This window comes from Saccostrea cucullata, unplaced genomic scaffold (genome assembly GCF_032062105.1).
Source record: "Saccostrea cucullata isolate Sc308-1 unplaced genomic scaffold, CSIRO_AGI_Scuc_v1 ctg12253, whole genome shotgun sequence".
NCBI classification, from domain to species: domain Eukaryota; kingdom Metazoa; phylum Mollusca; class Bivalvia; order Ostreida; family Ostreidae; genus Saccostrea; species Saccostrea cuccullata.
In genome coordinates, this window is record NW_026922204.1 from 1 (window position 1) to 11,744 (window position 11,744).

Consider the following 11,744-nt stretch of genomic DNA (forward strand, 5'->3'; position numbering starts at 1 on the left):
ATATGTATTGCAATATTTTCAATGTAATTTAAATGGCATTTTCCTACTATATTTACTTTAATTTACATGCATAATGTACATAACTATGATAAATAACCAAATCGTAAAAAAAGTCTTGATGATTTCATTTAAGTTATGCTCTGAAATAATCCCACAAAACAACTTCTGTCTTACTGTTTGGCTTATAAACAAACTTTTATACATTCATTTCTATATTTAATGACAAAACTCTTCAATCTAAGCATATTGCCAATATATCGATATTACAAAATCGTATTGCGATACGATATTTTTCGTCATTGTATTGCAATATATTGAAATATCGACATTATTGCCCAGCCCTAGTTAAAATCCAACTGAAATGCAATACAAATAACTTGTACATAAAAATAATGTACATGATTTTCAAATCAAGATTTGTTTGTAAAATACTGATGCCCTCATGTGGCATCTTATGACGATGGTTGAATTCTTTCATATGCATATCAAACTCAAAAGGTCAATGTCAAAAGTGTTGGTACCGAAAGGAGGGCCTTGTTACAAGGAATATACATGTGAAATATGATAGACATAATTCTAGCTGTTCAAAAGTTATGACCAAGGTTGAAGTATTAAAAATGGGTCATACTCTTAGGTGAAGGTCAAAAGGTAAAAATATTTATACCAGATGAAAGTCATAGCTTGTACTGTTCAAAAGTTATGGCTAAGGTTAAAGAGTATTATCTTTTTTTGTAGAAGTAGGTCGAATTCCAAGGTCAAGAAGTCAAATTTGGTCTTGTCAAAGGGAATACACCTGTGAAATATGAAAGCCATAGCCCTACCCACTCAATAGATTATGGGCTAGGTTAACGTTAACTACAGACAGACAAAAACACTATACCCCAGGATCTTTCGATCCAGGGACATAAAGAGTATAATCTGCCCGTTTCTTTAAATGAATGTTGATTTTAATAACCTTTGCAGTGGATATGCTGCATCTCCAACAATATGTGTATCGCCAGGAAAGAGGTTTTCGTTGGCTTCATAAAGGGGTGAATTTTTGAAGACCCTTGCATCATGTACAGAACCAGGCCATCCGGATATAATGTCCGTGAACCGCAAAGTATGATCACACACTGCCTAAAAAGTAAAATGAATGGATTAAATCACAGGAATCATGGAGGCAATTAATATTATTTTTAAAACCGAATTATATGTTCACCTGTAAAATAACCGAATAGTCCCGTTTCCTATTCAGATAAGACATGGGATGGTATTTTTCTTGTGGAGCTTTTATCTGAATGTGACATCCGTCGACAGCCCCTAAAACTCGAGGGAAACCCATGAGGTTTTCAAAGCCTTCAATGACTTCATTTGCCCTAGCTCCTGTAACGATAAATTCCAGTTTTATTATTTTACTGAATAATTTTTAAAAAAGGGGGGGAACACTTGGACATGCTCCGTATAATTTTTAGATATATTGTTTACTGTAGAAAAGAAAAATACTTTTACTACCCCCAATGATAATGTCGTATTTTTTGTGAAGGGTTTTTGCTTAGCATTGCCGGCCCCTTATTAAAAGTTGATAATGAAAGCTTATATATGAACACCTATTATTACACACACACACAAACACACAAATGCACTAACCAGTAGGCCACTTGATTTTTTCTACAGACAGGCATTGTAAAGCGGTACATGTCCGCATGAAGCATCTGTACACGGAGGAATATGTGACGTTAAACCTGTCACTTATTTGTCTGTACCCTTCCATGTTGGCCAGCATCCATATAGAAATCATTATTTGTTTAGAAGGTTCAATGATTTCTCTGCCATGAACATGTTCTTTTGGGATGTGGCCTGTTGACAGTATCTGTTGATTCAATAAAGTTTACTTCAATGATATTTTGGTTTTTTTTTTTTTTTGAAGTCCTCCCCCCCCCCCCCTTTTCACCATATCTGTACCTTAACCATACATAAATTTCATAACCGGTTATTCATTTTTTATTGATGACAGTATTGAATTATAAACGTGTCGATTTTTAAAAATAATATAGGATATGATCAAAAGTACATTTTGTTATATTATGAAGGGGGATAAGTGCATCGCCGTAATCAAAACAAGTTTGTGTAAAGAAGTCATAGTAAGCTAAAATATTATCAAAGTATAAATAATCCTCGTTAAAAAATCTTTTGTGAAAGCTAAATATGACATTGGTATTACTAAGTAAAAGATAAAAATATAAGATTTTAAGTGTAGGTTCAAATGAAATTTGTTATTTACGTTCAAATTCAAATAATTCGGTTATTGTTTTAAATCTTTGTTATCTATAAAACACGATTGATTTAAATTGTGAAATTTACAGAAAAGTCCTATCTTTATATAAAGAAGCAAAACAAATAGAAAGATCTTTTTTTTAAATTTTAGCTAGTCTGAACTTATAAAAAAAAAATAAAAATAGTTAAAAAAGAACTCTTCTACACATAAACATAAACATGATATTGCGACGCTTGGAAGTTTATTTAATTAACGAAATGTTATATGACTCCACTATACATCGACAGCTATGAGATACTAGTAAATTAAATTTCAATTCATATGTAGAATCGATTTTTAATTCTGCGCATCTCGGGTACTCTAAATGGAGCGCAACTTTATCTGTTTTATTATTTTATTTTTCTCGCATTTAAGCGATCACAATTAACATGCATTCTCTGTAAGCACCAAAAAATTTACTATAGGGCTTGGAAACGACATATCTCCGATTTTGATGAAATTTACACCACAGGTGCACCTTGGTACAAAACCAGCAAATATGGTGTTAGAAGTTTCCCACGTGCACCCGGTTGCCATGGATACGGATCCATTGAATTTGGCCATTTTCGGCCATTTTTGACCAAACAAAAACATGAAAATTGAGGAAATATGAATGCATTTTTATCTTTATGTAGTGAACTCAAATATAAATCTTTGTATCATAAGAAAACATCAACTGTTAAAAAATACAGGACATATAGCCACTTATTCCAGAATTGACCCCACTCTTAGAAAACTGTTCTGCAAAATAGCATAGTTTCTCAAAATGTGGAAAATGGAAAATTTGGCATTTTTTGAGAAATTTAAGGCTAAATAAAAAAATTGTCTACGGAAATTTTTCAAATCATATGCGTGTCGTCAAACGTCAGTATTAGTAGTGTCCTCTCATGAAAAAATTGGAGTGGGATCTCAATGCTATTTTTAGTAACATGTATCTAAAAATAGAAATATTTCAGAAAAATCCAAAAAATGAAATTTGGGCAGAGTTTAAGATGCCATTGCTACATGTGTAGGTAATTATGAAATATACTGTAAAAGTCAATATGCTAATGTCAGAGACTGGACACCAATAACTACCATGCATATTATTTTCAGGGATTTCCGTTTTCTATTTATAGCTTCAAATGCCTAAATATAGACATATCTTATAAAATGATGAAAAATGTCAATTTTCCATCATTTTGAAGCTCCACTGAATCATAATTAATGAAAATATGGATCTCTTTAATATTTCATCAATAAGAACAAGGAATAGTATAATATCTCACAAATTATTGAGGACAGGCTCTCATCTCTATAAATAGTACAAATGTCTAAAAATAGACACAAATGAAATTAACTGTTTAATGTTGATTTTCCACTAATTCTCAAATTAGAGATGGGAAATTTACCGACTTACTGTCATTAACTGTAACCGATATTATGTGACTGACAAGAACAAAAAAAAATTCAATGGAATGCAGCATGATAAGCAGAGGTTTCCGTTTCTATTTATAGTAGCACATGTTTAAAAATAGACATACTGCAAAATATCGGAAAAATGTCGTTTTTTGTACTTTTTTCTAAAATTTTGCATGAATAATTGCTGACTATACTGTTTTAACTGCTATTGGCATATGGTGACCAACAAGTAAAAGAAAGCCTTATATCAAATACAAAATGAGAAGCAGTGGTTTCCATTTCTATTTATAGTAACACATGTTCAAAAATAGACATACTGCAAAATATCAGAAAAATGTAGTTTTTTTTTATACTTTTTTCTCACATTTTGGATGAACAATTGCAGACTATATGTTTTTAACTGCTATTGGCATAGGGTGACCAACAAGTAAAAGAAAGCATTAATGAAATACAGAATGAGAAGCATAAGTTTCCATTTCTATTTATAGTAACACATGTTTAAAAATAGACGTGATGCATAATATCGGAAATATGTCATTTTTTGTACTTTAAAAAAAAAATTTGGATGAATAATTGCTGACTATCTGTTTTTAACTGCTATTGGCATATAGTGACCAACAAGTAAAAGAAAGCATCATATCAAATACAGAATGAGAAGCAGAGGTTTCCGTTTCTATTGATAGTAACATGTGTTTAAAAATAGACATACTGTAAACTATCGGGAAAAAATGTCATTTTTTGTACTTTTTTTTCTAAAATTTTGGATGAATAATTGCTGACTATCTGTTTTTAACTGCTATTGGCATATAGTGACCAACAAGTAAAAGAAAGTCTTATATCAAATACAGAATGAGAAGCAGAGGTTTCCATTTCTATTTATCGTAACATGAGTTTAAAAATAGACATACTGTAAACTATCGGAAAAATATAGTTTTTTGTACTTTTTTTCTCACATTTTGGATGAGCAATTGCAGACAGTATGTTTTTTACTGCTATTGGCATAGGGTGACCAACAAGTAAAAGTAAGCATATATGAAATACAGAATGAGAAGCAGAGGTTTCTATTTTCTATTTATAGTAACACATGTTTGAAAATAGACGTGCTGCAAATTCTTGAGAAAATGTAGACTTTCGCACTTTTTTCTAACATCAGGGATGGTCCAAGTGCAGACAAACGGCTTTTATTTGTTATTGACAGAATGTGACTAAAGAGTATGAAATTGCTTTAGCTAAAGTGTATAAGAATAATGTTTAAGTGTATTTTTACATTACTGCCTATAGTAGCACATATTTATAAATAATCAGGAAAATAAAGAATCATTCGTTTTTCTCAAATTACGGATATGAAATTTGCAGTTAAACTTTCATTAGCTGTAACTGACATGGCTAATTGTATTCGGCGCACCAGCGTGTCCACCTCATTCCAATACATGCATCACAAAAGTATGTTCTCCCTGCATTAAAACACTCAAATGACAGCGATTTTCTTTATAAATTAAGCACTATCGTTTCAATTATATTCAGGTCGACAACCCGAGCTTGATTGAATTTTTTATTGTTTGGTGGATCCAGAAAATTTTCCCTAGGAGGCAATGGCTCAAATCACTATGTCAGTTTAAACTAGAACTGTCCAAACGGGACTAAATACCCCCGCTGCGTTTTTCAGAGGTGCTTAATCATGAATCATGAATATTTAATAGATCTAAGAGAAGAGAGAAATGCTAAAACATTTTTAATGCAAATGTAATTGCTCATAATATTTTCATAAATGAAACGAAGGCGCATCCTAATAAAAAAAACAGACTAAATATACGGACCAGACACGAATTATGAATTTTATCTGTCAGTGACCTTGACCTTGCATTAATGACCTTGGATCAAAGTCATGACAGAAAATCAGGTAATAAGCAATGTTTGTGTGAAGTAGTAGATTCAGGTTTAGCCATAAAAAAGATACGGACTAGACACAAATAATAAAAAAAATTTCTTCAAGTGACCTTGAACTTCCCCTTGCATCAAGGTCATGCCACACTCTTAGGTCATGAGCAATTTTTGTGTAAAATGAGAAGCTACCAAGTTCATCCATAAGAAAGATATGGAGCGGACACGAATTATGATATTTTTCTTCAGTGACCTTGAACTTCCCAAAATGACCTTGGTTCAAAGTCATGACACACTCTTATGGCATGGGAAATCTTTGTGTGAAATAATAACATACCAAGTTTATCCATAAAAAAGATATGGACCGGACACGAAATATGAAATTTTTCTTCCAGTGACCTTGAACTTCCCCAAATGTCCTTGGCCGAAGGTCATGACACACTCTTATGGCATGGGCAGTCTTTGTGTGAAATGAGAACCTACCAAGTTTATCCATAAGAAAGATATGGACTGGACACGAATTATGAAAAAAAATTCAGTGACTTTGAACTCCCCAAATGACCTTGGGTCAAGGTTATGACACACTCTTAGGTCATGGGCAATCTTTGTGTGAAATGAGAACCTTCCAAGTATATCCATAAGAAAGATATGGACCGAACACGAATTAAGAGATTTTTCTTCCAGTGACCACGAATTTCCTCATATGACATTGGGTCAAGGTAATGACACACTCTTATGACATGGGCAATTTTTGTGTGAAATAGGAACCTACCAAGTTTATCCATAAGAAAGATCTGGACCAGACACGAATTACGAAATTTTTCTTCCAGTGACCTTGAAGTTCCCCAAATGACCTTGGGTCAAGGCCGTGACACACCCTTAGGTCATGGGCAATCTTTGTGTGGAGTAGTAGATTCTAATGTTCCTCATTAAGGAAGATATGGACCGGACACTTTTGCACAGACAGATGGACAGATGGACAGCTAGACAGACGGACAAGCTGATTCCTATGTACCCCCAAACTTCGTTGGGGGGGGGGGGTATAATAAAGTTGAATATTCCAGGGATCCAGATCCCTTTTGATCTATGCATGCCTTACCACAATTTGTTCAAAAGTAATCCGAAATTTGCCCAAATTGTTTGAGTTGGCTTACTTTCGATTTCTCTCTCTCAATACATGCATGTACATATTTCTTTAGACTTTAACTAAAGCATTTAAAAATAATTGTTGTTTTGGTTTTTATAAATTTATTTTATGTATAAACATACATGTAGGTGTTGGAACTGGAGGGGGGGTTCAAAGATAGACATCATATAGGTAATAAACATTGGGGAGTAGATTTAGCCCCCCCCCCTTCAGCAGCCATGTTGCAGTGTAGTCGAATAAGGGTAAGTGGTAGTGTTTGAAAGAAAAAAATGGTACTGAAAGAAGTTCGATCCCCCTCCCATGAAATAGGATTTCAGGTTTGGACCCCCCTCTTCACTTTTAATTTGCTTCCGACACGAATGTAACAAATTAAAAATTCACCAGTATTTTGTTATGACCCTAGAGTTTTATCTCCTTTTTAAAGACTTGATTTTCATGGCAATAAGCTATCATACATTGGTATCAGTGTTTGAAAAAGATTCCTTGTTACCTTTTAAAATACTACTACTAATAAAATTTAACTTGTCTTTATGAGAGGATGGGGAGTAACTTTAGTTACAGAAATGGCTTTGCTATTAATAGGTGTTTAAACAAACTAATATTGGTCAGAAATATAACTTATTAGCTTAGTGAATAATCGAACAGAGAAAAGGTATTATTCCTTCATTCAAGGATACTTTGCGGTAAGTTAAATTGAAATTAACCCAGTGGTTCTTGAAGATGAAGATGAAAATATTAAAAGTTTACAATGAGAACGACAACGACTGACAAGGCACAAATGATCATAAAAGCTCACTTGAGCCTTTATTTTAAAACATGTGTTACTATAAATAGAAATGGAAACCCACCTTATTATGCATTTCGGTTACTGCTCTCTTGAACGTGTCGGTTACATTATGTCAGTTACAGCTAATGAAAGTTTGACTGCAATTTCCTATCCCTAATTTGAGAAAATAGGATGATATACATTTTCTTGATTAATTGCTGAATGTCTATTTATAACTATACGTTAGTATAGGTAGAAATGGAAAAATACCCTTACACATTATTCTTATACATTTTTGCTAAAGCTTTTTCATACTCGTTAGTCATCTTCCGTCAATAACAAATATCAGCCGTTTGTCTGCACATTGTCCATTCCTGATGTTAAAAAAAAATGCAAAAGTCTATATTTTCTCGATAATTTGCAGTATGTCTATATTCAAACATGTGTTACTATAAATAGAAATGGAAACTTATGCTTCTCATTCTGTATTTCATAAATGCTTTCTTTTACTTGTTGGTCACCCTATGCCAATAGCAGTTAAAAACATATAGTCTGCAATTGTTCATCCAAAATGTGAGAAAAAAGTACAAAAAACGACATTTTTCCGATATTTTGCAGTACATCTATTTTTAAACAAGTGTTACTATAAATAGAAATGGAAATCACTGCTTCTCATTTTGTATTTGATATAAGGCTTTCTTTTACTTGAGGTCACCATATGCCAATAGCAGTTAAAAACAGATAGTCAGCAATTATTCATCCAAAATTTAAGAGAAAAGTACAAAAAAACGATATTTTCCCGATATTTTGCATTACTCTATTTTTAAACATGTGTTACTATAAATAGAAATGGAAACATCTGCTTATCATGCTGCTTTCCATTGAATGTTCTTTTGTTCTTGTCAGTCACATAATATCAGTGACAGTTAATGACAGTAAGTCGGTAAATTTCCCATCTCTAATTTGAGAATTAGTGGAAAATCAACATTAAACAGTTAATTTCATTTGTGTCTATTTTTAGACATTTGTTCTACTTATAGAGATGAGAGTCTGTCCTCAATAATTTGTGAGATATTATACTATTCCTTGTTCTTATTGATGAAATATTAAAGAGATCCATATTTTCATTAATTATGATTCAGTGGAGCTTCAAAATGATGGAAAATTGACTTTTTTCATCATTTTATGAGACATGTCTATATTTAGGCATTTGAAGCTATAAATAGAAAACGGAAATCCCTGAAAATAATATGCATGGTAGTTATTGGTGTCCAGTCTCTGACATTAGCATATTGACTTATACAGTATATTTCATAATTACCTGGCAATGGCATCTTTAACTCTGCCCAAATCTCATTTTTTGGATTTTTCTGAAATATGTCTATTTTTAGATACATGTTACTAAAAATAGCATTGAGATCCCAATTCAATTTTTTCATGAGAGGACACTACTAATACTGACGTTTGACGACACGCATATGATTTGAAAAATTTCCGTAGACAATTTTTTTTATTTAACTTTAAATTTCTCAAAAAATGCCATATTTTCCATTTTCCACATTTTGAGAAACTACTCCATTTTGCAGAACTGTTTTCTAAGAGTGGGGTCAATTCTGGAATAATTGGCTATATGCCCTGTATTCTTTAACAGTTGATGTTTTCTTATGATACAAAGATTTATATTTGAGTTCACTACATAAAGATAAAAATGCATTCATATTTCCTCAATTTTCATGTTTTTGTTTGGTCAAAAATGGCCAAAAATGGCCAAATTCTATGGATCCGTCTCCATGGCAACCGGGTGCACGTGGGAAACTTCTGACACCATATTTGCTGGTTTTGTACCAAGGTGCACCTGTGGTGCAAATTTCATCAAACTCGGAGATATGTCGTTTCCAAAATTTTTTGGTGCTTACAGAGAATGCATGTTAAGTTCTAGAATGGACACTTAAATACTAGTAATAGTAAATGCATTTCAAAGACCTTTTACATAAATCCTTCTTTTTTTTGCCTAGAATTTGTGAACATTTCTAAAAAAAATTTTAAAATATATCAAACAAAGAATTTTAAAACAGTTATCAAACTCAGCTGTTGAACGCAGCCCTTGGGCAGATCGATAGACTTTGCATTGGAAGCATTTTATATATGAAATGGTGTATTTTCTTGAGTGATTTATTAATAATTTAAAGCATACCTGTCAACAGACTTCCTCAAAAGTCTCTCTTCGCATTCGAAAATGCGAGGAAAACTCATCTGGGGAGTATCCTGGTATTGTTACGTTGAAATAATCAGAAATACGCTGTCGGCTTATTCTTTTTTCTGACAATAGATGACGTATAACCTCTGGCGTAACTTCGTCGTCACAAACATTCATCTCATCGCTTTCAAGTTCTTGAAGGAGAAATATCTTTATTATGCGAGTGTTTCGTTTGGATTCGCATTCCTCCATATTTAGTAATTGTGACGTTACCAACCGTTCCATTAACGTCACCGTTTCCAGGTGACGTCGCCGAGAAGGCAACGTTAATGGAAAGCGCCCTTGGTTACCTTTATTAGGTCAGTGCAAGGGGTAGTTGCGGGATAACTAGCTTTATTAAGCTGGATAGCTTTTACGCAACGTCAGGAATTGCTACCAACAGGAAAATGGATTGCTAATCTGTTTCTACCAGAGATTTATTGATAACTTCTGGTGACAAAAAACAAAGACAAATATAAGCAGAATCGACGGGTCCATCACGAAACCGAGAAAAGTATAATGGAGGTCGCATCAAAGAAAAGAAAGCCACGAGAAAAACAGAAACAGAGTAAGTTAAAGGAAAGAAATAGAAAAAGATTATATTGAGATAACGTTAAACAGACAACATCAAATATTTAAAAAAAAAAACAACAACAAATTTCTACCCCCATTTGACCCCCCGGGCTAAATGAAAATTCCGAAACCTTACTGCACATCTACATGAGACCACCAACCATCTCTTAAAAGATGATTAGGCTACTGAGTCAAATGTAAGAGGAGTTCAGGGAAGACGTGGCTTTTTGCCTAAAAACATCATTTTTCGACCCCAATTTGACCCCGAGGGGCAAAATCAACATTCAAAAACCTTACTGCACATCTACATGACACCACCAAATCTAGGAATTCAGGGAAGACGGGGCTTTTTGCTAAATAAACATCATTTTTCGACCCCCATTTGAGCCCCCAGGGCAAAATCAAATTCCAAAACCTTACTGCACATCTACATGATACCACCAACCATCTCCTAAAAGATGATTAGGCTACTGTGTAAAATGTAGGAGTTCAGGGAAGACGGGACTTTTTGCTTAAAAAACGTAATTTTTCGACCCCCATTTGATCCCCCAGGGCAAAATCAAAATTCCGAAACCTTACTGCACATCTACATGACACCACCAACCATCTCCCAAAAGATGATTAGGCTACTGTGTAAAATGTAGGAGGAGTTCAGGGAAGAAAAGTGTGACAGAAGGACGGACAGAGAGACGGACGGACGGACATGAGTAACAACAATATACCCAAACTTTCTTTAGAAAGTGCGGGTATAATAACGACGTCTCAATTCCCCATGTGCACTTTCTAACACAACCACAAATAAGTTCCTAAAGAAGTGTTTTTTTTTTAAAGTTGTTTTTGAAAACATCAATATATTTTGATTGAGTAATATGCAAAGGCAGTTCGTTCCATAATTTTAGATAAATTTACTATGTTAATAAAATTCAGATCGCTGAACTTCTTACATTCAATGGGACTGTATAACAGCCTTCGGAATTTCGGGGAAAACGCAATTGTTTAATTGAATTTTATTTTGACAAAAGTTCAATTAAGTGCTTGGCCCATTGAACAGTTATACATAAATGTCAGAATTTATTTTAAAAAATGATATCCTAGATTTGATAGGTAGCCGATAGAGATTAAAGTGAATGTTCATGTCTGTATATTTTTACATTCAAAGTATTTTTTTTTCTTTTTAAAATCCATTGGAATTCTTATATAATTGCATTCAATATCCTATCAAACGCACCAAACCTTATCACTGCGCGGTAGAATACATAGTAGGAATTATGTGCATTTTCAATACTCTTGGAACGCTAAATTGTGCATTGTTTTGACTCAATTTAATTAAAATCAATGGAATTATTTATCATAAAAATATAACATTTGTACGCCCCCCCCCCCCCCCCCCCGCATTTATCATTCAATGTCACAAACGGCTTTTACATGTACGCCAGGTCTGACA

The 11,744-nt window shown here is 33.4% G+C and overlaps 1 protein-coding gene across 1 annotated transcript; it reads right to left on the minus strand.

Moving 5' to 3' along the window:
* Positions 1–573: 573 nt before the first annotated feature.
* On the minus strand, positions 574–10,016 carry LOC134261382 (uncharacterized). The gene is made up of 4 exons (XM_062743827.1): positions 9,686–10,016; positions 1,630–1,852; positions 1,202–1,365; positions 574–1,119 (listed from the first exon to the last, which is right to left on the minus strand). The coding sequence occupies exons 2-4, from the start codon at positions 1,778–1,780 to the stop codon at positions 931–933; spliced, it is 504 nt and encodes a 167-aa protein (XP_062599811.1). The 5' UTR covers positions 1,781–1,852; positions 9,686–10,016; the 3' UTR covers positions 574–930.
* Between the last annotated feature and the right edge of the window lie 1,728 nt (positions 10,017–11,744).

Coding starts and splice junctions, on each gene's coding strand:
- LOC134261382 (XM_062743827.1), bottom strand. CDS start 1,780: ATGATTTCTATATGGATGCTGGCCAACATGGAAGGGTACAGACAAATA. Junction 1,366..1,629: donor AAAAATCAAGTGGCCTACTG/GTTAGTGCATTT, acceptor TTATCGTTACAG/GAGCTAGGGCAAATGAAGTC. Junction 1,120..1,201: donor ACTATTCGGTTATTTTACAG/GTGAACATATAA, acceptor TTTACTTTTTAG/GCAGTGTGTGATCATACTTT.